This window comes from Talpa occidentalis, unplaced genomic scaffold (genome assembly GCF_014898055.3).
Source record: "Talpa occidentalis isolate TD23 unplaced genomic scaffold, MPIMG_talOcc4v2.1 talOcc4.3, whole genome shotgun sequence".
Lineage (NCBI taxonomy): Eukaryota > Metazoa > Chordata > Mammalia > Eulipotyphla > Talpidae > Talpa > Talpa occidentalis.
In genome coordinates, this window is record NW_023603184.1 from 144,745,750 (window position 1) to 144,757,929 (window position 12,180).

The following is a 12,180-nucleotide window of genomic DNA, read 5'->3' on the forward strand; positions in this document are numbered from 1 at the left end:
ACATTGCTGCACCTCCAAGACCCTCAGAAAGCTCTCAAATATCTGAGTTTTGTCATCTCATGTGTGGAATCTTGCAGTTGCCTGAAAGTTTGATTTATTTATTTACAGATGTGAGGAAAATATAACACACTTTCAAATACTGTGATTCAACTACATGCATTCTAGAAAAGAGGTATCTGTTTGGAGGCTGATAGTCAAGAATCTTAAAATTCAGAGTAAGGAAGTAATCAGAGACTAACTATAATACTGAAATAAAAAGAATAAAAAAAGTATAGGTGGGCCTCCCCGGTGGCGCAGCGGTTAAGCGCTGGGTTGAGAAGCTGCCCGCGGCCTCTGCGGCGTAGGTTCGATCCCCAGCTGCTCCCCGGCCACCGGAGGAGGGTCCCACATGGCGCGCAGACCTCTCCTGCTGCCCACTGCTCCCCTCAGCAGTGTACTTTGGTCCTTCTGCCTGCTCTGCCCCCCGCTCTGGCTCTGGTGAATTCTCTCACCCTCCCGCGCTTCTGACTGTACCCAGTGCTTGTATAAACAAAACAAAACAAACAAACAAACAAATAAATAAATAAATAAAACATGCCTCTATTTAAAAAAAAAAAAAGTATAGGAATTGCCAAAATAAATTTAATGAAGCAATAAGCCAAAAGATGATCCTTAAAAAAAATCAAGAATTAAGTTTCAGTAAACTACAGAGAGTATTAGCAGATCAAAAAGTGGCTAAATTAACTTTTAATTAAAAACAAGTTATAAGGACTGAAAAGTCTGATTCTCACCTCTTGAATTGTTGACCTATACTGAAGACTGTATTTCAGCTATTGGATACTGGCCTCCAATTTTGTTCTTCTCTTCCCTATTTCCTTTTCATTTTAATAACTAGATTTAAAAAACACCTTGAAAGTTAGTAGATGGGTGATTTATTTTTTCAGAATGGAAAATCAGAAAGGAATTAAAATTATATAGTTTGAAGGGAGAGTACTATTGAGAGGAACAAACACAGTTTTCATATTTGATATCTTTTGAAAATTTTTACTTATGTATTTATTTTTACATTTTAAAAGGAAAAGGAGAAAGTAAAAGAGAAGCACCTGCATCCTCACCAGCAGGCAGGAGAGCCGCCCCTTGGGAAACATATAAAGGTGACTTGAGGGCCTCCCTGGTGGCTCAAGGGGTTAAACACAGCACTATGAAGCTATCGGCAGCCTCTGCAGCCCTGAGCCCCAGCTAGGGAGCTACCCACACGGTGCAGCAGACCTCTCCTGTCTTGCGCACTGCTCCCCTCAGCAGTGTATTTCCCCACTCTGGCTCTGGCGAATCCTCTCTCCCCCAGATAACCCCAGTTCTTGTATGCATAAATAAATAAATCTTTAAGAAAAAAAAGGTGACTTGAGGAGTTGCTGAACAGCCCTCCTGGCTAGCGTGGCTGTTGGGCAGGACTTCATACTCTGACTGCTTCTCATTGCCCTCCCGTTTCCTCATTGTGACTATGAAATGAATGCAGTTCCCCAGTGAAATGACTGCCAAAAACCCAATAATGACCAAAACTCAGGGTTGGACGTTTGAGGATACAGACCTACGGATGAAAGCACAGGACACCCTGAAAGTTTTCCATGCCAGGGCTTTTCCCTCAATGTCAATTTTAAGTGGTATCTAGAGCTCTGAAAACACTGTCCACAGACACCTAGTACTGGGAAAGGCAAATCTAGATATTCAGAGTTCAGGATAATTAATAACAAGTCTGTCAAAATTGCATATGAAAAAGTTGGTCACTAAATTTGATCAGGTATGAAAGAGCTAAAGGGTGATGATTAGGGTAAAGCAGGTCCCCCAGGATTATGAATAGTGTACAAAGCTATAAAATATGTTCCTACAAGGTCCTCAGAGTCTGTGTGATTATTTGTAAATAGATTTAGGTTTGGGATGATTTTGTTAAACTAAACTTTTAAACTGAAGTTTAATAAAAATATTACTTTAAAATACAGTCTTGGGCCTTCCTGGTGGTGCAGTGGTTGAGCACAGTGCTGTGAAGCCGTCCGCAGCCTCTGCAGCGCCGGTTCGATCCCAGCCTGCCTGCAAGGGTCCCACATGGCCAGCAGACCTCTCCTGTCTCGCCTGCTGCTCCCCTCAGCAGTGTATATCAGTCAGTCTGCCTGTTCTGTTCCCTGCCTGTCTCTGGTGGATCTTCTCACCCTTCCATGCATCTGGCCTGTACCCCAGCTCTTGTATAAATAAATAAATAAATCTTTAAAAAAATACAGCCTTCCTCCTCCCCTTTTAAATTAGACTGTCATTTTCAAGCTGATGTGGAGAATTTGTTTGGAAAAGGAAAGAAGTGCTTCCCCCCACACACACCACACCCCCCAACCATTTTGGCTCCTTTCCCAGGATTATTTTGATCAAGAGCTCAGCCACATCTACAGTTCACCTCACTTATCCTCGAGGTGACAGTTTCCCTTCAAAATATCCTGCTGGACTGTTTTCTCTCTCTGCTCCCTAGAAATCTGTGGCAAGTCAGTAAGAAAATTTGATAATTCAGAAAGTGATGGTAGTACATATTTTTGAGTGATTACTGGTAGTTTTCATTGGGTCCCCTATCAAGTTTAGAGTCATGGACAATTTTTTACTTTTGTGTCAGTTTCAATTGCTATAATTCTTCTAATATGCTTTTTATTGTGTTCAGCTATTTCCCCCCTTTTGGGAAGAATAGGAGAAACCATCAAGTCAGGACAAAACAACTCAATCTCACTGTTGTCTAAGAGACTAAGAGTGAAGAAAGGAGGTTGTGTCATTTCCAGCCCAAGCTTGAGTCCACTGGGGCTGCCGGGTGATGTTTTCTCACACTTATGAGTGGTACTCTGACATGTGGCTGTAAATTTAGCATTTCAAATTGTAGATCTGCAATCCGGACTCTAAAAATAAAGTTTAGAGAAGACTCCTTTGACCTTCAATATACAATTTTTAGAGCCCTGACATTTTTCCTTGCTCCAAGTGGGAGACTTCTTAATACAGAAGCTGCTTGTGGGGCGGCTTTGACCAAGGTGTAGCTACTGATTGCCTTTACTCTCTATTTCTCTGCTTTTTACAATTTATAGCCTGGTAGAGATCGCTATCAGCAAATGCCCAAATTTTTCAGCTCATCCTGCAACTGAATTTGCAAAGATCTTATCATTGTTAAATTACTTACCAGTTAATTTGTTTTGTTCTCCCCAAAGATTTTTAGATAGCAACTACTTTTCTGGACAAGGATCAAAAATCCTAAAAGTGGTAGACTCACGAGCACCTAAACAGAGATTGAATTAAGTCTGTTGAATGGCCTTTACTTTCCTTGCTGTGAGATTGTGCAACCTGACATGTCATATCCAGTTCTGGTTTTGCTCATTATATATAAAAAGCTTCTCGAGCCCATTTACAGCTTTTTTTTTTTTTTTTATTTTAACAGAAATGCTGGCATGCGACTTACCTCCAGGAATAGCTCAGAGCTGAGGCTCTCAATTTAGCCATGAGAATTACATTTCTCTCCTCTGGAAATATTTCCCCCAACCTTTAATCACGAGCTTATAAGAGCAAGGTGATTTCAGTTAAAAAGAAACAGATCTCTTATACAGGGCATATAGGAAGGGGCATATTTTACATCAATAATGTGTATTCACATTCTATGTCATTATGAATTATATTTATTTGTCAGAACATCTCGTCCCTTGAAAAAGAAGGTTTTGTATGTAAGGTTCAGCTCCCACATATTAACATGCATGCTTGTATACTCCTTAGGTGAAAAAGATTTTCAAATAATGGCAATAACTCCTAAGAATGGTAGAAAAAAATCACGGAATTTTCATCTTGGGAAATACCAACTAGCAGGAGTGAAAAAATATATTGAAAAGAATCCCAGGGCTTCTGAATGGTCTTTTTACTACTGATCATACAACTCTAATCTTTTTCTCAGCCAACTTGAAAATAAAAATATTGTCTATATCCTTTTCAGAGAATAGATCGGATTAATGTACCTGTTGAAATGAACAAAATGGGAGTAGAAACAAGAGCTCTGAATGCTATTTTGTTGTCAGATAAAACAAGTCATGTATTTTCAAAAGCCTACTTTCCCAACCTTGGGTTACCAATTAAGACACTTCACTCCTAAAGCGCCAATTTAGTCCGACCCCCCTTTACCAGACCTTCTCCCCTCCGGGCGTGGCGTTTACTCACCGAAGCGCAGTTTTCAGACTTGTCTTCCACAAAACCAATCCGGCAGGGCGTCCTCTGATTCTGCATCCAGTAGTCTGTGGACTCCAGCAGGCTGTTGCTGCGAAGCACCTAAGGGAACCGATAGAGCGAGCTCCTCAGTGCTGATCTGAGAGGTTTTCTATTTAAACGAGCAGCTCTTTCTGAAGAAGCCTGTAGGTGTTTTCTAGTCCTCAGAACATCTGAATATTAGGGGTGTGGGGAAACCTGCAGCCTCCTAGCCCCTCTAGAACGTGTACTATATCCAACCAGGGTTTTGCTTTAGAGAAATATGTTGATGTTATAATACAGATGTTTCGTCTCTCATCAAATGCAACTTCTGGAAATATCAGTGTACCTGCAACTGTTGTGTAATTTGCATTGAAATGATGGTTTTGGGGTCGAATTCACATGGCAAAGGAGAATCAACTTCATCTTGGTGTTAATGTACTTTCACACTGTATTTCTGATTTTAAAAATGTCGTGCTTTATTGCTACAGAAATTATGATTCCTCAGTTCTTTGCTTTGCTAAAATATCTGTGAAACAGGCTGATCTTCTAGAACACCTAGGGTACCATGTTAAATTTAAAAAATGTACATTACAAAAACTATATTTTTATGTAGAAACAGTACAGCAAAGCATGATGAATTTGAATACATGAATTAACAAAACCAAATGGGATTTTCAAATGTCTTGTTTCTGGACTTGGATTTTAAAACCATGAAAGAAAAAATCCTATTTCTGAGCCAAAACATTCTGAAGAAGAAATTTCATAAATAACCAAATGATTCAAATTCTAATGTGTCTTAGCACTGTCTAAATATTGTATAAAATCCTTATGATCCTATATAAGATTTCTATTGCTCTTCTGGCTCCCTCTACTTTATTAGGGCGCATGTCTGCTAATATTTGACAACTACCTTCACTTAAGCAAGATAACATATTTAATCAGCTTGGTTAATGCCACAAGAATAGAATGACACTTTAATTACATTTCACTTACAAAATGTAAAAATGCATTAATTTTTGTCTCTGAATATTGAGTTAACCAAATATAATTCAGACACATTTTTTTCCCTACAACATTTTGCTTTAGTTGAGTAATATTGCTTCTAAGTCTTTTCCTGTTCAGTATTCACTATTACCAAGAAATGACAAATTTTCATTAATGCTTTCCAGAACAGTAGAGACACTTTATGGATAAGCAAGAGATGAACTTGGATTATTAGTGCAAACAAATGTTGGTGATGGAACGTCTCACTTCATTTAAAGAATTTATCTAAATAGGGCTTCTTAAAATTTGAGGTTGAAGAAAGACCTAGGAGTCTGTAAAATCTTCCAGGGGGTCTAGCGGTCAAACTATTTCTCTAATCATTTCAACACATCAATGCGCCTTTCATTTTCCTGGTGTCCTGGGTCCTCAGTGGCTGTCTCCTCCTGGACATAGCTGTGATGGTGTGATAGGCTGACACAGCCTGAATGTAGAAGGAAGAAGAGGACCCAGCTGTCTTCTTTGAAATGATTTAATAAGGAGATTTGTGAACAATGAAAAATGAAATCTCTCTTTTCACTAAGAAGTTTGTTTTGGAAAATTGCTACTAACATAATGCTTATTATTTACCATTATTTATTTTGTTACTATTGTTTATTATTACTAAAATTATTTTAATAATACATTTTAATCATTAATACAAGTTAAAAATTGACAGTTTTATTAGCTTTATTTTCTTTTGGTATTTGAAAAAACTCTACTGATTTAATACTGGTTTAGAACATCCTATCAGTTTTAGGTGCAGAGAATTATAAATCAGTATCTGTGTATGCTTCATTATGTACAGCACTGGAAGTCTAGTTTTCTTTTTTTTTTACTTTTTAATTTAATCCTCATTGAGAAACCGTAAGATAGGAATTATTTTAAATGAAGATCAGTATTATCACAGAAATTGTCACTTGGAAGTTGAAGACCCAGAAGTCTAGAGAGATTCCTGTTTCTGCTCCCGGATGCTCAAAGCCTGATTTTGGATTTGACTTTGAAGACATCAAGGTCTGTGGATGATACTGGGGATCAAGCACACATGGCTCTACTTTGGGGTGTGTGTCTAAAAGATGATGTGCAGCAAATTTTGTAAACATAGCTATATTTCTTGGGGATATCCATTTAAAATTGGTTTTTCATTAGTGAAATTTCAAGGTGACATTTTCTTTTTTTTTTTTTTTTTAAGATTTATTTATTTATGCATACAATCACTGGGGTACAGGCCAGAGGTGTGGGGTGAGAGGATTCACCAGAGACAGAGTGGGAAACAGAACAGGCATACTGACTGAAATACACTGCTGACAGGAGCAGCGGGCGAGACAGGAGAGGCTGCTGCAACATGTGGGTTCTTCCTGGGCGCCCGGGGATCGAACTCATGCGTAGAGGCTGCGGATTGATTCATAGTGTGTGCTTAATCCCTTGTGCCACCGGGGAGCCAGCATTTTATTTTTTCTTTTAAATATTTATTTTATTTATGCATACAAGAGCTGGGATGTAGGCCAGAGGTGCAGGGGTGGGGGTGAGAGGATTCACCAGAAATAGAGTGGGGAGCAGATCAGGTAGATCCAAATACACTGCTGAGGGGAGCAGCGGGAGAGACAGAGAGGTCTGCTGTACCATGTGGGTCAGCTCTCTGGCCTGGGATCAGACCTCATGCCACAATGGCTGGTGATAGCTTGATAGCACTGACTTACCCCCTGTGTCACCAGGGATTTTCTTTTAGAAGAAGAAACTTTGTGATGTAAGTTATAATAATGGATGGATGAACTTGGCAGGTGTTACCAGCATTTCAACATGTCAGAGTGATACATGTTTTAACATTTATTTGAGTCAGCTTTACTTTACTCCCAACTTTATCCACTATGCTTCTGCTTCTTGCCTTCCTTTGATCTTTAGAATTTGGACCCCCCCATCTTTAAAGCAAAATCCTTGTTCATTCCACATGGTCAGAACATCAGAGATTTAAAATGGAGGCATTGAGTGAACATACCAGTTAATGATACTTGACCAAACAGTCTAATAAATCCTTGTAGTAGAAACACTTCTTGACCATTTCAAAGCTCACTCATCAAACATTAGACTTGTACTTCCTCTAATCTCTACAATATTCCAGACACATAGTATTAGCGTTACAACAAAACATGTCAGCAGAAGAAAGCAACTGTCCTTTAAACCAGAGCACATGCATTATTGCTTGTCCTAGGTCATCCTTAGGAGAGAGATGGTTCACACATGACTTAGCTAGATCTTTTAGAAAAGCAGTGGGCTTGGCTGGTATATCTCCCTGGTAAAGACAGAGGGGGAAGACATGGAGGTGCCAAAAGTCTTTGGCCTGATGCTCATACTCATGAGCTTCTCCAGGTTGTGCAAGAGGCTGTCTGAGAATGAGCTGATTGAGGTAACTGGCTGTCCTTTGGATTTCCACAACATTTAACTGCTTTTATATGGGGAAGTAAGCAGAGAAGGGTTAACCTGGCAAGTCTTCTATTTTAAGGATATTTTTGCACCTATTTCTAAAATAAATAATAACAAAAATATACAGAGACCTTGACCTGTCCTGGCTTAGGAATGAGGAAAACATCAACAGCTTTATGGACTTGTTTTCTCAATAGAAAAGGCTAGAAAGATTTTTCCACTTGGCTATCCAAGTACATACACAATGTTTCCTCAATTGTGAATTTTTCTTTTTTGCTTTAAAGTAAACAGAAATGGCAGAGTAAAGAAGCAGAATTTAAAATGTCTTCAATGTTTTAGAAGAAATGCTTTGAAGAGAGCTTCTTTGGTGCAAGAATTCCTTTGTTATATGATCTTAAAAGTTAACTCTTATTCATCAGAACTTAAACATTTATCCGATTGTTCCAATAGTTGAAATAAATGTTCCTCCTATTCAATTAATATTTAGAATATATTGCTTACTATCACTTAAATCCTTTCATCATTTTCCAAATAATATTGCTTTTATTGAGAATTCTCTGGGCTAAGGCCCAAGACATCCTATCTGAATTAAATCTCTAGCTTTATGAGGTTGAATTTTAGGGCTAATATGAAATGTGTTTAAAACAGTGGTTGGTACATGGAAAGACTCAATAAACACTAGCTGGCATAAAAATTACGATTCTCTTTGCCCAGGCTTAGAGGGGTCAATAGAGGGGTCACTTTGCCTCGACAGTGGAGAATTGGGACCCCAAGGGGCTCTTGGACCCCAGAGCATCCTTAGACGGAACTTCATTGCAAGGTGGTAGAATTAGGAGATTCACACAATTTCTCATCCTTGGGTTCTACCAAACGCACATCTCTGCCTTTATCCATCTCCCTTGAGGTCTTGACCTATGTGGTCGGGAGGCGTGAACTGCAGTTCTTACTCTCCTGTGTGCATGAGCAAGTCACCCAGCCGCTCCCAGCCTGAGTTTGCCCTTTGGACACTTCAGTCAAGTGGTCAGAAGGCCCCTTCCAGCACTCTCCCCTTCCATTTCTTTCCACTCCTCCGGCCCCCTCCCTTCCCCAAGTATTGAATACATTACAAGCCAAATGAGCAAGGACCATCAGTGCTCAAGCTTCAATAAACTACTTAGCATCATAAGTTCTGCAGTTTTAACCTGGGGAAAGCTTTTGGTAGAATGGTTTAGACAAACCATTAAAAAATAAAGAATGCTGAAAGGAAGAATATGTGCTTGATCATTTAATGATTTTGAAGCTTTATGACTATGACCTCCCTGTGGAGAGAGTCATTTTCTGTGGGAGAAAAGAGAAAAGCTCACCAGGCTCTCCATGGCTCATTTATTCATCTGTTATGTTGCGTGGCAAGTTCACTCATTGCAGATGAAGAGCTAATAATGAATGTACTGTGTGTTCTCAAGTTTGAAACAATAATGGCACATTTTCTTTAAAAATTTCATGAGTGTACTAAATAATAAAGAAGAGACTTTTGCTCTATCTTATAGCTACTTTCCTCTTTATATGGAGAACAAGTTTTAGGAACTTGGTATTAATACGGAATAGGTAGGGGAAAAGTAGCCACAGTCCTGGACAGTGTTGGGCAACGTCTCAAATTTTTTAAAGAAGTTATCTATGATGATTCCTCAGACCTATTTGTGATATATTCTTTAAGATGCAATAAAAGTCATTATTGATTTGGAATGATTTAGATTGGAAAGGATTAAGTCGAAGACAAATCACTTAAATTATATAGTGAGTCATAGAGATTTGGACATAGAGCTGAAATTCTCTCCCATCTATTCTTTACTATTTTTTTTTTAAATTTTTTTTGAAGAAAGGCCTGATTTTCTTTTCTTTTCTTTTCTTTTTTTTAAGATTTATTTTATTTGTACAAGAACCGGGGTACAGACCAGATGCGTGGGAGAATGAGAGGATTCATCAGAGACAGAGCGGGGAACAGAATAGGCAGACTGACGAAATACACTGCTGAGCAGTGGGCGAGACAGGAGAGGTCTGCTTGCCATGTGGGTTGCTCCGAGGCCAGAGGGGATCGAACCGGCAGTGCCAAGGCTGTGGACAGCTGCACAGCACTGTGCTCAACCGCCTGTGTCACCAAGGAGGCCCCTAATCTTCACTTATTGAGTGAACTTGGGCCAGTCATTTCAGTTCTGTGGGTTTTCAGTTTTGCATCTGTTATAGGAGGATAATGAAAGCAACTTTATAAAGTAGTCCAAAGTTTATTTCTTTAATTCACCTAACATTTGTGTACATACCATGGATTAGTCTCTGGGTAACACAAATGTGAATAATGTAAAATTCATCTCCATATTGATGAAACTTAGAAGCTGTCGTGGGAACCAAATAGTAAATAAGAGCATTAGAATACACATTTAGTGACAAATGAGAGTAGGTACTATGAAGAAATAGAATGGTGGGGAGACTGAGAATGATAGGAGGGGATGATCCTTGGGAAGGACAGGTGTGGAAGGCTGGATACCCATAGGGGCCCTAACTGTTCACCTTGTAATTGTCTCTCCTCTCTCTCTCCAAATCCAAGTCCATCTAGCTCACTGAAAAAAGAGTAAAAGAAAAGTATGAAAGTTTTAAAGACCAATCTGGTTCCAAATTCCAACTTCCTTAGTTAACTTCAATCTAATACAAGTCACTTGACAAATTTGAGACTCAGTTTTCTTACCTTCAAAATACACTCAATGTTGCCACTCACAATAAGGAAATTTTAACAGATATAGAAATAATAAAGGAGCAATAATTGATTATTTCACATGTCCACAAATAGGTATTGTAATTATAGAGACTATTACTGACACTATGCCATTCTTTCACCAGAGCTTAACCTCATTTGAATTGCACTCAATCAACATTAGTATTTTACCTACTAGTCCTATCAGAATCTAAGTTAGGTCCTAGGAAACAAGGAAAAAGGACACTATTTGCTGTTAGTGAGCCCAAAATTCACGGGCTTATTGTGAAACTATGGTCTAGCATTCAAGATCCTAATTCAGCTTCCATAATACCTTTTAATCATTTCATGAATATTTGTCAATTTCAATGTTTGGGATATTGCATTATGGCCAGTTTTAGTGTTTTCCCAATGCCTGCATTTCAGAGAGAAAATTTGTGAGCTATGTGATTTATTCAATAGGAAGAAAATCTCAAAGTCTGATCTCTGCATTCATTGATCTTTTATGTTTCTGCAAGGTTTTTATTTCCCTCAGGGAGTTTATGAAATGGTCATAAAGAATTTTAATGTTGCACAAGAGACTCATTTTCTAGTCTTAGACTACAAACACATTTCATTTTCTGATAATTGTAAGTATAAAGATATAAAGCATTTGCAAAAAATATAAGAGAAGGAAATTCTGTATTTGTATAATATAGACTTCATGCTAAATGATGAAATGCTTTTTAAAATAATGTCATCCCTGATGGTGCAGGAGTTAAAGACAATGCTATCAAACTATTGCCAGACACTGCAGTTCGATCTCCAGCCAGGGAGCTGATCCATATGGTGCAGCAGACCTCTCCTGTCTTGCCCGCTGCTCACCTCAGCAGTGGATTTCAGTAGATCTGCCTGTTCTGCTCCCCACTCTCTCTGGTGAATCCTCTTACTGCCTGCACCTCTGGCTTACATCTCAGTTCTTGAATGCATAAATAAATAAATCTTAAATAAAATAAAATAATCTCATCAGAACAAGAAACCCATTATTCTTAAAAAAAACAGATTTAGGTTTCTCACCCAATTAGGTGGATTTGGAGCTCAGATCTGTGGTGCTATGAAGCTATTGATCTGTTCAGCTGTCTGCAGGTTGGGCAGAGCCGGGGTGGGGGCAAACACCCCTGGCCATCTACTTCCTCAATGTTCCAAACAATTATTATTTTAAAAAATATGTGTCATGATTTGGAAAATATTTGGAAGGACCATCCAATAACTCATCCTTTCAAAAGTGACACAAACGTTTCATGAATGTGTGGAGGAGAAAGTGACGTGGAAACTCAGAGGAGTTCTAGCAGAAAGGGAGTAATCAAGGGGGTCAGTAGATTTCCTGCCATCACCCCCAGATGAATCCAGGGGCCTCCCTGGTGGCGCAAGGAGTTAAGCACAGCACTGTGAAGCTATCTGCAGCATAAGTTCAATCCCTGGGCCAGGGAGCTACCCATGTGGCTCAGCAGTCCTCTCCTGACTAGCCTGCTGCTTCCCTCAGCAATGTATTTCAGTAGATCTGCCTGTTCTTGTTCCCACTCTGTCTCTGGTGAATCCTCTCACTCCCCACACCTCTGGCCTGTATCCCAGTTCATGTATGCATAAATAAATCTTAAAAAAAAAAGATATGAGAATCCAGGCCGCTTCATCTTCTTGGTGGAATCTGGTGCTATCAGATTTTGCTTTCAAATTAGTTTAATACCAAATGCACAACAGTATTTTGTTGTAGTTTATTTTTCCTTTAAAATTTTAAGATACTATTTTCTTTTTTG

General features: G+C 38.9%; 1 protein-coding gene across 1 annotated transcript in view; it reads right to left on the reverse strand.

Moving 5' to 3' along the window:
* The window catches only part of SPHKAP (SPHK1 interactor, AKAP domain containing), a 108,754-nt gene that overhangs the window by 59,448 nt on the left and 37,126 nt on the right, over nt 1-12,180 (reverse strand). Inside the window, 1 exon segment of the mRNA XM_037522149.2 lies at nt 4,198-4,305. Within this exon segment, the coding sequence (XP_037378046.2) occupies nt 4,198-4,305 (108 nt within the window).